Below are 20,005 nucleotides of genomic sequence, written 5' to 3' on the forward strand. Positions count from 1 at the left end.
AATGTCTGCTGGAATTTTGTATGTTCTTTGACACTGTTTTCCTTTGCATCATCCCTTACATCCTTTGTTACATGCCTCCAACTTTTACCCTTGACTAGGGTTGCCATGATTCTCTACTAAAAACCAGGACAAAATGTAGGACAAAAATTTAGAACAAAATGTAGGACAATTGTAGGATAAATTTTAGCCCAAAATGTAGGACACTTAAGGTCCTCCATTTTCCTTAAATGTCCTACATTTTGGGCTAAATTTTATCCTACAATTGTCCTACATTTTGGTCTAAATTTTGTCCTACATTTTGTCCCAGTTTTTAGTAGAGAATCGTGGCAACCTTACACCTCAACATATCCAGGGGTCATATCAAAATCCCTAATTTTGATCACAAAACCTGCCCTCGAGTTATAGATGAGGTCAACTTATAGTTGAGTATATATAGTATTTAATTAATGATCCATTGCCTGCTGGGAATAATCCCCCTCACCCTGCGTGGTTTTTGCACTTTTTTCAGTATAGTATCTAAATCAAGGGGAGTAATAGTGCCACTCTATTTTGCTTTGGTCAGGGCTCACTTGGAATACTGCGTCCAGTTCTGGGCACCACAACTCAAAAAGGATGTTGACAAATTGGAGTGTGGTCCAAAGGAAGGCCACCAAAATGGTGAAGGGCCTGGAAACCATGCCTTATGAGGAAAGACTTAGGGAGCTGGGGATGTTTAGCCTGGAGAAAAGAAGGTTAAGAGATGATATGATAGCCCTGTTTAAATATTTGAAGGGATGTCATATTGAGGAGGGAGCAAGCTTGTTTTCTGCTGCTGCAGAGAACAGGATCTGGAACAATGGATGCAGGAAAAGAGATTCCACCTCAAGGAGGAATGACAGTAAGGGCTTTTTGATAGTGGAACATGTTCCTAGTGGAGTCTCTCCCTTTGGAGGTCTTTAAACAGAGGCTGGATGGCCATCTCTGGAGGGTGCTTTGATTGAGAGTTCCTGCATGGCAGAATGGGGTTGGAGTGGATGGCCCTTGCGATCTCTTCCAACTCTGTGATTCTATAGAGTTCTATAGCTATATATATACTCATCCCTCCATATTTGTGGCTTTGATACTTGTGGATTTGATTATTCACAGATTTGATGTTCTCTCTAGGAATATCTAGGTCCTCCAGTGCAACTCTATGGTCAATTTTAACTAGAGTTGCACTGAAAGCCCTAGAGATCCCTAGAGAGGACACTCCACTAGGCCTTTGTAGCTCCTCCAGTGCAGTTCTATAGTCAGTGTCTGTTGGATGTTGCCCTGGAGGACCTAGAGATCCCAGAGAGGTGTCCTCTCAGGGGAAAACATGGCGTTTTGGTTATTTGCGGCGGAGGGACAAGTGTATATCTTTGAATTTTCTCCCGCAGGTGCGTGTGTTTGTGTGAGGTAAAGCCTACACTTCCCAGCATGCCTTGCGTTTGAGAGGCGGGGCGTGGGGCGTTTAATGGACGCCTGATGCATGCTGGGAGTTGTGGTCTTGGGAAGGCGGAGGAGGGGCTGGCTGTTTTGTGGCTGTGATTGAGGCCAGGGAGCTGGGCCAGAGGAGGAGGAGGAGGAGGAGGAGGGCGACAGGTGCCTGAGATGGACAAGCTGAAGCGGGTTTTGAGCGGGCGGGACGCCGAGGACCCGGGCCCCTTGGCCGAGGTAAATGCGGGGAAGGGGAAGGGCAACAACGAGGCCCCTCTGCCTGGGGCCAGGCTGGACTTTCCCCTTGGCCTCGCCTCGGGCTCCTCGGCCTTCTTCCACACAAACTGCTCAGGAGGCGTCGGCGTCGGCGTCCCTGTGTGTCCCTTCAACTCGTTTCCTTTAAGTCCAAGGCTTCGTGAGGCTTTCTTCTTGGCATGTTTCTTCAGAGGGTTCTTTATTTAATAATAATAATAATAATAACAACAATCCATGGCCGTCCTCTGAGGCTGAGAGAGTGTGACTCGCCCAAGGTCTAACCAGTGAGTTTCCATGGCTGAACTGGGACTCGAACCCTGGTCTCCATAAATATATACATATGTTTACAGAGAAACCTTTCTAAAGATTAAGGGGATGGAATTAAAAGGTTAGGATTTAAATCTCCCCATTGCCTCCCTCTGAGGCTGAGAGAGTGTGACTCGCCCAAGGTCACCTGCTGGGTCTGTATGGCTGAACCCAGATTCAAACCTTGGTCTCCCAGAGTCCTAATCCAACACTCAAACCACTACACCACACTGGCCTCTCTATGAGGGTTCTCAACTGGGGATTATTGTTGTTGTTGTTGTTGTTGTTATTATTATTATTTTGGACCGTAGTTGGCAGAATCCCTGACAGGCGGAGAGTGGCTTTTGGGAGTTGAAGTCCAACAACATCAGGACCCTGCCCTCGATTTGAAAGCCACTGTTGGACTACCAAACACATCATCCACCCCTCAGGCTTCCTGTGCCACATTATAGAGCTGAAGGTTTGTTTGTACATAGAAATAATGTACTTTGACACCGCTTCAAGTGTCAGGGCTCCCTCCTACAGAATCCTGGGAGTTGTATTTTTGTGAGGCACCAGCACTCTTTGGCAGGGAAGGCTGAAGACCTTGTAAAACTACACATCCCAGGATTCCATAGGATGGAGCAAGAGCACTTAACTGCATGCACTGTTTCCTTTGACCATACCAGTATTTTAGTCCCAGAGATCATAGGCGGAGAGAAGGGCAGAATACTGTAGTTGTTAGAAAGCTTTTTCTGGTAATGAGCCTGAGAAAACTACTGGTTCAATTGTGGGGTTTAGGGGTGATGAAAAGGAGCACAAATGGAAGAACAAGTCTTGTTCTCGTTAGCTGTTTTATGTGATTAACTGTGACTCCGTATTACTTTGTCTATGCTATATTGAAAGATGAGCAAAGAACAGCAAAACGCCTCAAAGGACGAAAGCAGAAGAGAAAGCGTAAAAGTTGTTTACTACCAAAATCCTCCTGGGAAGAACTACCAAAGCATAGAGAAGGAGACAGAAAGCAAAATACCACTGTCTTAAAGGTGTACACTTGAGATAATTTAGTACTTTAGTTAAGCTTTGGCTGCAAGCCTTAATTGAATTAATATGTACACTGCTCCACTAATGCTCTGGTTAATCTGTTACTAGGGCCAATGTTAATTGGAGAAATCCATAAGTCAAGGCTATTTTATTTCTCATTATTACTTGGGAGCTCAAAAAGAAACCACTTCAAGCAATCTTTCCTTCTAATGAAGGGCAATATCTAAAACAAAACCAGTGCAGAGATGCAGCATCTGTCTTTGCACAGCAAAAATGTTAAATTGAATTTGTGGTGTTGTGCCTTCAGGTCATTTCCTACGTATGGCAACCCTAAGGTGAACCAACCAATCATGGGATTTTCATGGCAAGATTTGTTCAAAAGAGGTTTGCCCTTGCTTCTCCCTGAGGCTGAGACAGTGTGACTTAAAGGCTGTGCCCTAGGTTTCCAAGGATTTGAACATTGGTCTCTAGGGCTGTAGATCAGCATTCAGAAACCACTATACCACACTCATGATGTAATTTTAGCTATGGCTATATCCCATGGTGGCTTTGTGCTGGCAGAAAGCAACTGGGCCAGTGCATCTGATTTTCACTGATTTCCTTTTCCTGTTCAGTATTGCTCAACATATCTAACACTCTTTCAGAAGGGGGGGGGGATAATGTTGCCAGGTTTTCAAAGCAGCTCATAAGCAACAGCTGATGCAGGGTTGACAGTCAGGAAGTAGCTGTTAGCATAATTGCATTCTGTCTACATACTAAAGAATGTCTACATACTAAACCATGTATTTCTCTGTAAAATTAGCATATTTACATTAATAAATTACATGATGCACACATTTCTGTCCTTATTAAGGATCCACACCCAGAAATGAAGGATTCCCCCCCCTCATTCAGTCTGTATAAAAGGGAAAGCCTTCTGACCCTCAAATAGGGGACATAACATAATCAGGGTCACCTGCCAGCCCTATAAAGGACAGGGTTTTTTTGACCTCAAATAAGAGTTGTCCCTTATAAGAAGGGAGACATGTGTGAAAAGATTTGTCTTGCATGAATAGAATTGGTTTCTGTTAGCTTTCTGTAAACAGAATGGGTTCCAGTTAGGACCAGGCTACTGTTGAACACTTGGGTGCAACCCATTGACATTTACTGATTCCCCAAGCAATATAACCCTAATCAAATTATATATATATAGGTTTTGTTTTGTTGTTTTCGGAATGTTGGGATGGGAAATGAGAAAAGGCATAGATGGTCTATGGATTTCATCCGCACCATTATATATGCTAATCCAGTTTTGCACCAGTGGTGTGATATTCCATCCCCACAGAAAGAGTATGGATGCCGCTCTGTGTAAATAGTCATTTGTGTTCCAAGTGCATTGATTTTGTTTTGCAAACAGAACTAAAGGAATGTTGTTGGTTTTAAACTATGATGAAACACATTAACAGTAAGGGAAACCTCATTTAAATTTTAGAATACCTTAAAAAGGCTTTCTAAACATTGTAAAAGAGAGATACCTATATTGTGTGTGTTCATTTTTTAAAAACGCATAAGAGAAGTAACTGTAACATAAAGTTAGTAAAATGAGGTGGTCATGATTATTATTGCAGAGGGGATTGTCAGATCCCTACAGATATGTGATGCAACCAGAATGCTGTTGAGCATTTGTAATAGCAATAAATGCCTTGTTTGAAGGAGGAATTGCAAATGTGTGCTGGGAAAACTTCATATCCCTGCAGCACAAACTACCACCTTGAGTGAATATGTCGGGAAAGGCTGAGTTATTAACTTGGTATGCTTATGTGGCTGAGTCAGAGCTACTAAACCGATAAGCCATTGCCATGAAATCACAGGTGGCCATAGACAAACCTCAGCCCCTCCACCTGCAGTATGAATCATAACCATACTTTATAGAGCTGTTTGTAAGGATTGCAAGTGCTAAATCTGCAGTGCAGAAAAAATGCAGTTTGACGCTGCTTTAATTGCCATGGCTTCATGCTATGGAATCCTGGGATTAGTAGGTTGTTTTGGCACTAGAGCATTCTGACAGAGAAGGCTAAATATCACAAAACTACAAATCCCAGAATTGCATAGCTTGGAGCCATGGCAATAAGCAGTGTCAAAACTGCATTATTTCTGCAGTATCGATTCAGCCTAGATATATGAACTACCTTAATGACATGGAAGTGTTATACAAAGATATTAAGTATTATTATGAACTTTATAATAAAACAAGCATCAGAATATTACAGAATTTTGGTAGTTTAATTTTGTTATCTGGGTTTACACCTACAAGTTAATGGTATTGTAGAACAAAAATTGTAAGACATAACTAAATTGATGTAAGAAACACCAGTTTAAAACATATATAACATTCTTGTCAGATTGTATAATTTAGGAACTTTTATGTTGTTTTATTTTGTAATTCAAAATGATTTTTAGGTTATCCTTAGGATAAAACTCTCTCAAGGGTGTGTGCAAGATAGAAAATAAACAAAATATTTGCAAGGAATAGCATTCCAGAAATTGTACTTTTCCCATTATCTTGTGTTTTGAATCTTTAGTATAAATGAACTAATCTTGGCCATGAAGCAGATAGCTTTGCATGCGTTTTTCAATGCTCCTAACAGCCCCAACATAGTGGTAGAAATCAAAGACAGCTGTGTTAGTCTTGTAAAATTAACAGCACTGTTTTGTATTAAGATATGCCGATATACAAGTAATTTTGTTTCTCTGAAGAGTCAGACAGCCTGATAGGAATGCTAAAAAAATTTGGATGTGCCCTGCCTTCTTTTTTAAAGTCCCCACTCCCGCAATTTCCAAGTTATCATTGTTGAAATTTCAAATACAAAAACGATAGAAGTTTGTGCTAATCTTTAATTTTATAACATTGGCTAAACTGATACAAATCAGTTTTTATTAATTGATTATGATTTTTGAACTAAGTATTTGCACGAGAAGCTCACAAAGCTGTTTTCAAATGGAAATGGAAAATTCTCTTCTGTTCTGATTTGGTGTAATGGAGAACAGCTAATGGATTAGGAAACCTAACTGCTTTCTGTGAACATCTGAGTAGTGCATACTCAAGCATTGCTTTTATTGATGATCAGTAGAAAGTTTTTTGTTTTTAGAAAAGTGCAAAGTTTTGTTTTAATTTAACAGAGGCAGAGATGGTGGAAATAATTTCAAAGTGGTATTACAAGCATTGATTCAGAAAATATGTATGAGAAGCAAATCATTAATACTTTTAACTGTTTGTTAGTGATTTCAATTAGAAATCCAGTTATTCTTGTAATGATATTTTCAGATGTAGAGAACTCAGTGTTTTGTACATCACTTTCCTCTCACCAATTTCCTCTAACAGTTAGGTGACTCTAAAAGAAAGGACAAAAATCTTGAAAATTAAATTTTAATAAGTCTCTTTTAAAACATTTCCAGGTGGTGGATGCATCTTCCTTAAGCTGGAGCACAAGACTGAAAGGCTTCATTGCTTGTTTTGCTCTTGGAGTCCTGTGTTCTATCCTGGTAAGATGCTTCCCTCTTTTCTACCTCATCAAACTTCTGTAAAATAAAGTTTGGGTTTCTTCTATAATATGTCCCATGGTGCAAAACAACCTATTTGTAGTCATCTCATTCATTTTTCAAACTATTATATGTTTTATCTAGGAATATGCTAACCAAAGCAGTACATAAAATTTGAGTCCATATAGAAAAAAGATTTTGTCTCATCTATTCCTGTTACATTTTTACACCAGTTCAAACAAATGTAGATTAGAGGGTCTCTATTCCCACCTGTACCCATATGTTTGCAACCTTAGTTTAATTTTAATGCAAAATTATCCAATGGTGGGTTTCCCTTAGGTAAAAGTACTTCCACTGGTTTAAGTTTGTGTACACAGTATCTACTGATCTCTTCCTCTTCCACCTATTGCTGCTGTTCTGTTGCAGAGTGGCACTCAGAAGCAGTTTTTTTGGAGGGACAGGAGGCAGGGGGGAAGAAGTGGGTGGCTCCACTCATCCCTCCATATTTGTGGCTTTGATATTTGCGGATTTGATTATTCACGGATTTGATTAATATGTTCTCTCTAGGAATATCTATGTCCTCCTGTGCAATTCTATGGTCAACTTTAACTAAAGGTTGCACTGAAAGACCTAGAGATTCTTAGAGAGAATACTCTACTAGGCATTTGTAGCTCCTCCAGTGCAGTTCTATGGTCAGTGTCTATCGGACGTTGACCCCAGAGTTGCACTGGAGGACTTAAAGATTCCTAGAGAGGTGTCCTCTCAGGTAAAAACATGTTTTTGTTATTTGTGGTTTTTCCATATTCACGGGGGTCTTGTGCCCCTAAACCTAGCAAATATAGAGGGACAAATGTACTTTCTCTTAAGACAATGTCACGGACCCAACAACCTCTCAGATATTAGTGGACCCAGTACTCCTGTCATCCCTCACCATTAGCAGGGCTAGCTGAAATCAATGGCATTTAAAATCCAATCACATCTAGAGGGCCACAGCTTCCCAGCTTTTGCTAAGGCATGGCCCACTAATGGATGCAACACATTGTTTGTAAATTATGAGAAATCTTTAGTGTTCGAATTCAGTAAAAAAATGCAATGAAAGAGGACTTATCAGACTATAATAAACCTGAATGCTGAAGAACTAAGAATAACCATGTTTAGAGAAAGAGACACATATGCACCCTGATTCTGACCAAAGACCTGATTATACAGTGGGCCCTTGGTATTCCCTGGGCTTTGGTTCTAGGACCATCCTGTGGATATCAAAATCTGTAGATGTTCAAGATATTAAATACAGTGGCATAGCAAAATGGTGTCTCTTATATAAAATAGCATGAAGGCTTGCCTTTTGGAATTTATATTTTTTGAATATTTTCAATAAGTTGAATCCATGGATAAAGAATTTGTGGATTCAGAGGGCCAACTGTACTAGTATTCTTGTCACACAGTGACCACCAAACTAGAAATGAGTATAACTATACCCTCTGTCTCATGTTCCCCAGCAATGGAGACATAATGCCTGTGATAGTAGTGGGAGCCATCTTGACTAGTGATAGCTCCAGTATCCATGGATTTATCTAATTTCCTTCTAAAACCATCACAAAAGTTCTTATAGCAATTTCCATAGTTGAACTATGTGGTGTTAAGCATCATTTACTTTTATCTGCCATGAATGTTCTTGAGACAGAGGAAAAAAATCTCCATGTTATGCATAATTTATACAGCACCATGTTTCCCCTTACTCTTTCCCCCCCTTCTGAGCAGCCCCAAACACTGTAAATATGTTGCACAAGATTGCAGCCTCAGAGTGGCTGCAAAGATAGCTTTCAGATTCTTGAAGGAAATCACATTTATTAATTATGTTGTAGTAGTTGTAAGAAGTAGTTCTTGTACTGGAACAAAGTGTTGCAGCATGGAGCACTTTGCTTAAGATTTTAGTCATTCCATTCTCTCCACCTACCAAGAGTTTGATAGAATTATTTGTTTCCTGGGCATGGCCAGATCTCATTGGGTAGTTTCTTGAGGTGCAGGTTGGCCATATCTTATTGTTGTTCTCATATGCATAAACAAATTGTGACATTTCCCTGACCTACTGATATTTTCCTCTTGTTCATTGGTAGCTCTGTTTTATTTATCAACCAACATACGCAGAATTGAGTTTGTTTACAGTACCTATGATGTTTTGCCTCCCTCTTCTTTTAAACTGAAATTGTTCGGAAAATTAGCATTTTCACAGAATGTTCTAAATATGAAAGTATTATTTTTATTATTTTAAAAAAATAAATTGTTTGAAGGCCTAATGTTTCATTAGGGAGGTAAAACAAACTTCTTGTATAAGAATAAATTAGAGAATCTGGAATGTATTATTGTTAGCCTCTGTTGTTATTTCTATACCATTTACATAACATTTTTAATAGATTATTTAGTTTTGTTTGCTTCCCTTTTCAGGGTACTGGCTTGCTATGGGTTCCCAGAAAAGGACTACTCTTGTTTGCAGTATTTTACACATTGGGAAATATCTCATCCATTGGAAGGTAGTCCTTTTAAAGAAAATTTATAGATCATAGCAGATTGTGAGATGCACAATGTTTCTACATATTTTCCCTAACCAAGTCAAAATGTTTTGACTGATAAAATAATTGACAGGAGGATGAGGTCTTATGGTTGTCAATTTTATTTCATTTGGAGTGTGGGAAGCAATTTAACTATTCAAAGGTATAGCTGTTTTAGGCTGAAAAATCATACCAGTTTAACTATGGTCCAAAACACACTGCATAAGTAATCAAGACTGAAACCATTTTAACTGCCTAGCTCAGTGCTAGGGAATCCTGGAAATTGTAGTTTATTGTGGCACCAGAGCTCTCTGACAGAGAAGGCTATTTCTCACAAAACTACAGTTCCCAGAATTCCTTAGCACTGAGCCAGAGCAGTTAAAATGGTTTCAGTCTTGATTACTTATGCAGTGTGTTTTGGATCTTAGTTGGTCTATCTTCATGTCTCATAACTCATTTTCAGTAATTTTGTATTTTCTTCTTCAAGGACTAATGTTGTCTTACTTTATGAGAAATATCTTTGAGACAATATATGATATACCAATGACTTTTACAGTACAGCTGTGTTTCTGCTTTAAGCTTGTGAATGTCTTAAAAAGTGTGGGCTACTGCCTGCAGATATATTTAAGATTTTTAAATTTTATTTTGTAGCACAGTCTTTCTTATGGGGCCTATGAGGCAACTGAAAAGAATGCTTGAACCTACTCGTTTGATAGCTACTATTGTTATGCTCGTAAGTAATGAAGTTACTATATTTTTATGTATTGGCTAGTTGTGAGGAGATAGATAAGATGCTTTTTTTTAGTATTTTGGTCATTTGAATTAGGACTATAGAGGAGGACATAGACCAGGCATAAAGCTAGAAGCTTTTGTGATGTGTGACTCTAAGGTGTGTTTAGTTAATGTACTGGAATAGCAAGAGTGCTATCATGAATGACTGCAAATTCCTAAATGTGCAAGTTACTATTATTGACTACTCATAAGTTAGCAACTTCAGTACATTTTATTTGCATTAATGCTGGTATATTGCATGCACCATATGAACAGTTCAGTCTTAAATGAATTTTCTTGTTATAAGAGTTATCTTGTTAGACTAGCCAGCATTCTGTTTTCAACAATGGTTTATATACGGATGTCCTGTTCCAGCTGTGGCCATTATGTTCTGACTATTTGTAATATTTTTCTATTCTCTTTTAGTTGTGCCTCATATTAACTCTATGTGCAGCTTTCTGGGTAAGTGCTTGAATTTCAGTAATTTGTATGTAATTATACATTGACAAATAGTTTTATTTGCTTGATTTGTGATCCCTCCCCTTTTTTTTCCCAGTGGCACAATAAGGGACTTGCCCTGATCTTCTGTGTTCTGCAATTCTTTGCCTTAGCATGGTAGGTAACATCCCTGTTTCTGCATAGCCCTTAACATAAATAGGTAGCATTTTCTTGAGCCTTGTGCCCATTTATAATGGAAAGGCTTATTTTTACAGAAAATTATGGAGCTGAACATCCACAAATAGTTTCCTATGAAATTTTATCTAGATTGCTATTCCACCATTTGATGTATTGCCCCCCTGCATTGTCTTACTTTGCCTTTCATATATCTTTGATTCCTTGAATCTCTCTCACATAAATTCTAAGTCAATTTTATTGCTTTGTTTCTCTAGCTCCCTTCAACTACGGTCATTGAGGCTCAGATTAATTGTTGCAACTCTTGTCCATCTTGCGCATTTGTCTTTTTCCTTTTTGCTGAAATGGTCTACATGTATAGTGTCAGTCTAGAAAGCTGTCATTCACAGCCACCAATGAGTAATGAGCGTATGGTTTATGTTTGACATTTCTCCTCTAAATAAACAGTGCCTCTGAAAAAGTAGCACAAGCTTGCTCTGATTTTCTTGGACAGTTTGGAAATTAAATGTGGGGAAATTAACCTTAATTTTACAAACACCAATAGTTGTAGCCCAAAAGCCAGGTATGCCATTTGTCTATTGTTTGGCAGGCCACAATGTATGATAGATTGACTGTGGCTTGGACCACTTTTTACTGTGTGGGGAAAAGTACTGCTATCTGTCCTTGCTAACTATTGTATTTGTATTATCTATGCCTTAGGTACAGTATTTCCTACATTCCATTTGCAAGGTAATCTTGAATTCCTCATTTTCTTCAGAAAGCACTATTTATTTATTTATTTATTTATTTATTTATTTATTTATTTAACGTCTGTGCTGCATTTCTACCAAAAAGAGCCCCAAGGTGGCTCACAAGATACTTAGGCATGTTACAGACTGCCGGATTGCGGTGGTCTGCTGCCACCGCCGCTTGCAACGTCCGGGAGCCGCAGCGGCCAAACCGCAGGGCTCCCGGACGCTCCTAGGAAGGAACGCGGAAATCGCGCTCCTTCCTGGGCCCCGGAAGTGGCGCCGCAAAGCGCAAGGCGCGCTTTCGCGGCATCACTTCTGCTGCGACACGTCTGGATGCTATGCATCCAAGACAGCAAAATGGCGGAGGCCATGTGGAACGGCCGCCGCCATTTGTTATGGACAGAGTCCGTAACAGGAGTAGGGCGTCTAGAAGAGACGCCCCTTTTTTAAACTGGGACGTCCTGAGGACGTCCCAAATGGCGGTCTGTAACCCACCTTAGTTTATTAGACAGACACATTGCTTTGTGACTTATATGTTGATGATGAAATATCACTTAGTGTGCCTCAGAGCCAGAAGTTACTACAAAACTATGTAGTTAAAAGCTGACAGAGAGACTGAACTAATTCCCTTGCAGGATTGGAATGGCAATACATAATTGATAATGGACAACCCAGTGTGTTCTATTATTTCTGAGTTTCGATAATGTATATAGTGCTATCAATTTGCAAGTTGCTTTATAAAATAGAAGAGGACAGGTCCCTGTCTTGATAGCTAACAGTCTGTATTTAAACATACAGCAGAAGAAAGGAGGGATGTAAAGGCAGGAGTAATTAAGGAAAGACTGTGTGATTATTTCTAATATGCATAGTTAGGTTTTGCTACATTGGGGCTTGGGTATTTGGCTTTATACCAAGACTTCATGAAAGAAGTTGGTTCTGAGGAGGGATTTATAGAGGGAGATGGCACAATACAGATTGGTTGGTGGTACATCTACTCTCAGATGTTTCCTTTTCCCATTATCTGTACAGCTGGCAGACACTAATGTTAGGAGGGAGAATTCCAGCCCACATGCCTTATTGAGACAAGCCCCACCTCTGGAAATTAATATGAAGAAAATCCCTACTGTCTTGGATCACTGCTTAGAGTTTTTCCATTACTGGCTTTGCTTTTCCACTCTCACATGCCAGGAAGTGGAAGAAAGAACAAAGCTGGCAATATTGTCAGCTGGTATTTGCAACACCCATCTGATAGCACTTAACACCTTATCCCACTAGGAGAAGTGAAGTCATGTCGTAATTGAAGTACTCATGGAAAAGGTCCACACGTCAGCCCACAGAGGGCTTACAGGGGGAGGATCTAATCTTTATGTTAGCTAGATGACTTAGCAGTGGCCCACATCCTGTGGAATCATAGAATAAGAGTTGGTAGAGACCTCAAAGGCCATTCAGCCAACTGCCTGCTGTGCAGGAATACTGTGAAAATATTCTTGATAGTTGGCCATCCAGCCTCTGTTAAAAAAAAACCTCCAAAGAAGGAGAGTCCACCGCTTTCAGAGGCATGTTCCACTGTCAAACAGCTCTTACTGTCTGAAAGTTCTTCCTAAGGTTTAATTCTAAGAAATACATGGTTGGACATCTGTTTTTTTCCCTAATTAACTTTTTATGAAGTTTTTACAATAAAACACATGAAGTCTGTAGAACAACAACAACAATTAAGTACAAGGGCATGTATCTGATAAACAGTTATTCTGCAGCAGAATCAGAAAGTTAGTTCTCAGCAAGAGCCAGAGGGTCTGGCTTGTCGAGTTGTAGAGTGTCTGTCCAAAGATGCATCTGTGAGACATCTGTTGTTTTGAGAGGGTTTCTAAAAAGAGTTGTCTTCTTTAGATTTTAATGGAAATTTTTTTATTATATATGCTACTTTTTATTATATATGTAGTGATATGATAAGTCTTAAAGGGTGGCTATCCAATGCATGAATAAAATATGCAAAATATCAAAGTCCTTGGCTAATTTAAATGTTTAAGGAGGCAGTATCTTTGCTTCATTAATGTTTCTCTTTTTCCACAGGGATGCTGTGAAGAAATGTTTCACAGTATGTCTTACATAACAGGCAAATAAACAGCTTGGTAAGTGTTTGAATGTGTAATCATACTATGATAATATGGTTATATCCCCAACTCTTACTCAGCAATGTCCATCTAGGTTTACTGTAAAAAATATTTTACGTCTTTGTGGTATGAATCTAGCAATGTCGCTGGAAGGTCAGTTGCACTAGTAGACATTCATTGCCAGAATTGGCACAAGGGAGGGATCCAGGTCATATCATATTTTGCAATTGACTGATCATTATTTATTTATTTATTTATTTATTTATTTATTTAGCTCTGTAGATTTGCACTATCAAGAGATAGTATATGTGTGCTATCTCTTGTGCTACTCCTAGTGCACTGGTTAAATCTAGTACTAGTTGACTCTTTTGCTTAGATGGCGTAATAATTGGTCTAGGCCAGTGTGTTGCTTTCTGAGGAAGTGGTAAAGTAACAAAACAACTTCCAAATAATAATACTAAAATATTATCCAGAGGGATGCTCCATGGTATGCTGTGGATATTTAAATTGATCAGACATGCATACAAATCCAATGGTAAATTTCTAGGATAGCGTAAAGTAGGTAGAGAGCAAACATGGGGTAGTGGTTTCAATGCTGACTAGGCGTCTGGGAGACCAGGGTTCAACCTACTGGCTGATCTTGGGCAAGTCACACACACTCAACATCAGGGGAAGGCATTAGCAGCCCACCACTGAAAAATCTTGCCCCCTAAAGCCCCTAATAGGTTTGCCTTGAAGATGCCCTAAATCACAAATGACTTGAAGTCACACACCAATAACAACAACAACAGCAACAACAAATAAAGTGGGTAAAACTATAGTTGTAGTATATTTGGGGTTTCTTTTTAAGTGTATATGTTGTTGATTGTATGAAAGCCCAGGAATTTACTTGTATCTGTTTTTCTTCTTAAAGAGGTACAAGTTTTTACTATCTGTAAGCTTCAGCCTGAATCAAGATGTGTAGCTTGACTCTAAACTAAAGAGTAGCATTTGGGGGAGGTGATTTATCAAAAAAAAAATTAAGGATTAAGGGTTTTTGTGTGTGTGCATGCATGTGCGTGCGTGCACAGTGGCCTCCTTCTGCAACCAGTACCTTCTAAATACTTAAGTGTTTTCAGGTTCCTGATTTGAAACAAGAAACCATTCTGGCTAGTAGGAGTGACTGATTAAATTTAAGTTTTGCTTTTGAAAAGGAAAAGCATGTAAAGCATGAAAAGCATGAATATAAAATCAGCGGTAGTGACTTTAGTAATATAAAAAAGAATTTTGCTACTTTTCTATAGGCCAGCAAGATAAATTTCATCTCCTTACACTGAGGACTGGAAGACCTGCACAACCCTATGACCTTTGCGTCTGTACACACCTGGCTTGGAGCAAACTTATTAAGTTTGCTAATTAAATCTGTGAACTGGAGAATACCAAATATTGTTCTACCAAGGATAACAAATTTTGTGATGAACCCCAAAATCAACTACATATTTTTTTTTTGCTTGCTTGGTCAAGCTATTGTGTTGTCTGACACAAAGATGTATTTTTCAGATTATGCACTTTTGTTAATGTAAAATATATTATGACAATCCCAAATACACGGGAGTTGAAGTTCTTGCTTCAGTTTACATGTTTTTGATTTATGGGGTCCAAATGACAATTTAAAGGCTGGCTGCTGCTTTTAGCTAAGAACATGGTAGGTTTACTGGGGTTTTACAATTTGTATCTCTTTTTTGGTGAGATTTAAATGTTGGAGCCTGAAAACCTTTGTCTCCTACAACATATGTAGCTACAATCATTGAAAGGAAGTAAGTTAATATCTTGTAACAAAAACAGCAAGTTCAGTTTTTATTGTAAAATTACTGACTTTGATGTTGAATAATTGTCCAGCAAGCAACAGAAGCAGCAACAAGCAGATACACATGAGGAATCATAAAAGCAAACAAGTGCTCTTCCATTTCTAAAACTGGTATACTGTATTACATTTGTGGTCTCTTAAAATGCAGCCTCAGTTTGAAATAATGTTGGCAGCTCTGCCTTAATGCTATGTGTTGCCTTTTGAATTATTTCTTGCTGCTCCTGTTTCATTACATCCCTCACCACACCCCTCATTCCTCTTAATAGTTAGTGAAATATGACTTCACACAGCCTATAAACAGAATATGGTCCAAGTATGAAATGTAATTAAAGGAGATGTTTCCCTCCATTTTCTCCTCTTACCACCATGTACTTTTAATATGTGATTTCTGTTCTCATGGACAGCACAGCTTATTGTTGTTCTGATGCCTATGTCTTGTGCTTAATATTCTGCTTTCCCAATAGGACAATATCATGTAATGATTTGAATGGGTACCCCGAAGTTGCAAATTCCTTTTCTCTGTTGCAAATTTTGTCATAGTAATTTTTTCTCTGTAATAAGGATTGAAATAAGTGATGTGTATATACATGCAGACATACTAAGAAAGTGTTATTTGAGAGCTGTGTCCTAGAATAGTCTTTGGAGTATTTTGATAAATGTATACTTTGCAGGGTTTTTTTTAAAAGCTAAAAAATCCTAATCACATTCCCAGTACTAGTGGCTTGTAGTACATACTGTCTCTATTAATTATCCCTCCCACTCTGTTCTCTCCCATTATTTGAAAGGGACTAGTAGAGTGTATCTGAGCATGGAAATTTCCCTGAATAACTCAGGAGTACCAGGATTAAACCTAATTAAGTGCACACTGGCCTCAGTGTTTCTAGCTGCATAATTACCTAATTGCATCTTTTATTGGCTACTATCAGCTATTTTTAACCTGATGGTTTGGGAAGCTTAATTGTAATGCTCATTTTGCCATGCCAGCAAATCTAAAGATCAGAAAATTAGACATTTATGAATTATTTTTTTAAAGGTCAGGATTCAAGTTCTCCTGCCCTGATGTCAATAAGATACCATAATTAAAGTTTGTGAGGTTTCAGTTTGGTTTCAGTTCTCAGTGATTTTACAATAAGCAGTTAGAAAACTGAAGCCTTGACTTTATAATTATAAATTAATTGGTACACCAATTAAACTTAGGTGTACCGTTTCTGATCACTAATAGCATCCTGAAGACCAGTCTGTGAATACTCCGTGTATGGTTACTTCTCACATGGTGTGATCTTCAGGATCATTACTGTTATTGGTAGTTATGTGTTCGGCAGTGAAGATATGTATACAATAGTTTTAGAAATGGAGCGCACGTGTGTCTTTGAGAGTGTAAAAAATAGGATGCTGTTAGTGATCAGAAATGGTACAGTAGCCACCCTATGTCTTCAAGATGAGTTTTTAAAATCTAAAAAGATGAAGGCAAAAGTATAAATATTAATCAAAGAGCTATTGTGAATACTTATTAAAGTTGCTAACCAGGCCTTAAGAAGGTGATTATAGCAGAGAAAGTGTAATTTTGTCTGTCTGGTTTTCTTATCCTGCTGCTGTAGTGATGAAATAAGCTAGGTGGAGGCTGCTCAAAGGTACAGGTTTTTTTCAGGACCTGAGCCTGGTAAGCTAATTTCTATTGCAAAAATATTTAATGTATGAATTATTGCTGTAGGGAGAGTAAACTCTGTACACTTCTCAGAACTGTTGGAAGTTTCTGGGACACTAAATTATGAGAGGTAAAGTGTAAACTGTGGAAGTGGAGAGGGACCACAGGGGGTTTCTTCTGAAAATTGAAGTACTGAAATCATTCTGGGTCTCTAAAACACCAGCCTTAACCTTTCATACCAGCTTGCCTTTTACATCTGAGAAAATAGTTTCTTCAGAGAGTTTAAAGTAGTTTGAAAGAGGGGTAGTTGCTTGTGTTGTATACACTGCATATCCCATTTTCACTTCTGGCAAAATTATAACTTCTGTATGTTTTAAAAACTTGCATGTGTGTTTGGTTGGTAGAATAGAAAGAGTACAGTATAATATGCATGCTAATAATGAGAAGCAATGTCTATCTCAAATTGCTTTTAGCTCTCTTAAACTGTTGCCTGTCTTCACTGTTACTTGTTGAAGCTGCAGAACATTGAAGGTTAACAAACAACAACTACTGCAACAAAAGGCTTGGAATGCCATGCTAGTTTATTGATGAAACTTAAAGGTTTTTTTGGAAAAAGAACTGAAGCATCCTTGCCTAACTTTTTATCTAGGTCCTTACTTTAAGAGGAGCAAGATGCAGTTATTCCTTTTCACAAAGCCAGTTTTTAGGTTTGGGATAATCAGTGTACTCATTTACAGAATGTGAAGCTATAGGATCAGTAGTTAACTTTTGTACATTTAACACATTAAGGCACAGAAGGTAACAAATCTGTGTCTCTTCTAAAAGAGTGATTCTTCACTATATGCACTGCAAATACACCAATGCTTTCTAGTTGCTATTTTTCTATTCGAGATATGTCTCCAACTTGGATAGCTTTCAGATTTTGACACTGCTACATTATGGTAAGGTATAGTTTTTTCTTCAAAAATCATATTTTTGCTAAAGGCGTTGAATATTTGAAAAGTATTTTAAAAATGTTTTTGAATTATGACTTTATGATTATTTTTTGAGAAGTAGACTGCATTAAGGGAGCAAAGCAGAGAGAGGATCAGCATCTTAATACAGTTATATGACCAAGTTTTCCAAAGACCTTAATAATTTATTATCTGAATCTTAACACTAAACATTTGGTCAGCCTTGGTGTTCTGGGTTAAAACATTTTTGTATATTATAAAAAGGGCTTGTTTCCGATTCTCCGACTTTCTTGCCCTTTTGTCACTTTGTGACAATTAATCACACTATTTTTGCTACATTCTGTCACATAACACTGTTTCATTGAACTCACTGTTTGTCTTAACTTCATGTACTCTACTGTCATAACTTAAGAATTTTCAGCTGCTGAATATAAGGCAGTCTCTTTGAGATGTCCTTTTTTGAAGGGGAACACAAAAAGTGCCTAACTATGCTATGTAACAGTCACATTGACAGGGATTTTCATAGTACAGTTTTGTATTTTCAGACTGAATGAAGCTAAATTTTGTATGTATTTCTTTTGCCTATTGTATCTTTTTGTACATGCTTGTATCACCTGTTTTAAGTAAAACAGCTCTTTGAATAAACCTTTACAGCACTATCTGTTCTGTAATAAAGCTAATTTCTCAACATATGTGTATCTCATTGCTTTCAATAAAGTCAGCATTGCAGAAAAGTTCAAGAAATGGTGCCACTCAGTACTGAGGCTACAAAGTAATATTAGTACAAGGCTTTAATGATTTCACTTTATACCATAATGAGGGTTTTAATGTTTAACTCTTTAAATTTGTACTCATGCTCCTTTTCTAATAAAAATAAATAAAAAGGGATCTTTTCCGGCAAGGGTTCCCGAATTGACTTCCAATTTTTCCACTTACCTAATTGTTCCCATTGGATTGAATGATCTTGATTGATTTTATTGGCCATCGGTTGTTTTATTGTTTTATAGGGTGGGAGGGAGTTTGGGAAATTGAAATGTAATACGTCTTTTAACTATTGTTTCCATGGTTTTTTTTACTTGATTTTATTGTCTTTGATATCTTGTTACCCACCTCAATCCAAGACAGGGAGCGGCGGGATATTAATAATAATAATAATAATAATAATAATAATAATAATGTAACTTGGACTTGAGAATAGCTATCTTTCTTGGGGTGATAAGAGAGAATTCTAATTTTTGAGCAACTTGAAATTCTGCAGCGTATATTATGGAATAAAAAAAAATGCTTACCATGAGCACAAATTGCAAACAGGTCCAAAAAACCCAATTGACATCTTGGTAAACTCCAAATATTTTCATGCGTTGTGCCAAAAAGACATAGGCACATATAATGCCTTGAAATCTAAGGTAGACAATCATTTGGGAGCTTATTCCGCACTCTTCTTTTGGAGATCAGGGATTAGGGCCTGGAAAACCCACCCTCTACCCTTTTTGGGGTTCTGGGAGTCAGGGTAAACTTTTACAGCATTGTGCCAAAACACAGTGCAGAAATAATCCAGTTTGACACCATTTAAATTGTCCTGGCTCAATGCTATGGAATTTTGGGAATTGTAGTTTTGTGAGATATTTAGCTTTCTCTGTGGGAGAGCTCTGGCACCACAACAAACTACAATTCCCAGCATTCCTTAGATCTGAGCCAGGTCAGTTAAAGCAGTGTCAAACTGGATTATTTCTGCACTGTGTTTTGGATCATACTCTGCTTTGAACTAGCTGCTCCCCTTCATACACACATGGCTTATACCTATGGAACTCGGAGAGGGGCATTTGTGAATTTCATCCCTGTAAGATGTCTTTAGCCTCTGTACTCCTTTGAGAGAGAGAGAAAGAGAATATATGCTCTCCAATTACCTGATTAATTCTTTATTCCACTTTTTCAGCTGCATTAAAATGTCCCAGTTTCTTCTCGTCCACTTTTTCTCCTTAGCTTGCTTCAGTTGCTCCAAACTTCAGTTGTTCCTTAGCTTGCTTTAGTTAGTCAAAGTGTAAATGTGGTCAGCACTCATTTAAGGAGGAGAGGATGGAATCTTGTCCTTCCCGGTAGTCTTTGGCAAAATCAAACTGATGCAGCCTCTCTTCGCTTGTGTGCTCTTCATCATTAATAACTTTTGCCATCTTAGCCACATATATCTTGGTTTTCATGCATGAAATGCTGGAGGGTATGTAAATA

At 38.2% G+C, this 20,005-nt stretch overlaps 1 protein-coding gene across 1 annotated transcript; it reads left to right on the forward strand.

Annotated features, from left to right (window-relative positions):
* Positions 1-1,553: 1,553 nt before the first annotated feature.
* Positions 1,554-18,561, forward strand: SFT2D2 (SFT2 domain containing 2). The gene is made up of 9 exons (XM_089512428.1): positions 1,554-1,674; positions 6,457-6,543; positions 8,986-9,071; positions 9,741-9,822; positions 10,287-10,322; positions 10,417-10,475; positions 11,193-11,222; positions 13,295-13,353; positions 14,619-18,561. The coding sequence occupies exons 1-8, from the start codon at positions 1,612-1,614 to the stop codon at positions 13,332-13,334; spliced, it is 483 nt and encodes a 160-aa protein (XP_089368554.1). The 5' UTR covers positions 1,554-1,611; the 3' UTR covers positions 13,335-13,353; positions 14,619-18,561.
* Positions 18,562-20,005: the final 1,444 nt, after the last annotated feature.

Source organism: Sceloporus occidentalis, unplaced genomic scaffold (assembly GCF_023333645.1).
Source record: "Sceloporus occidentalis isolate IW3139 unplaced genomic scaffold, rSceOcc1.0.p SCAF_2, whole genome shotgun sequence".
Taxonomy (NCBI): Eukaryota; Metazoa; Chordata; class Lepidosauria; order Squamata; family Phrynosomatidae; genus Sceloporus; species Sceloporus occidentalis.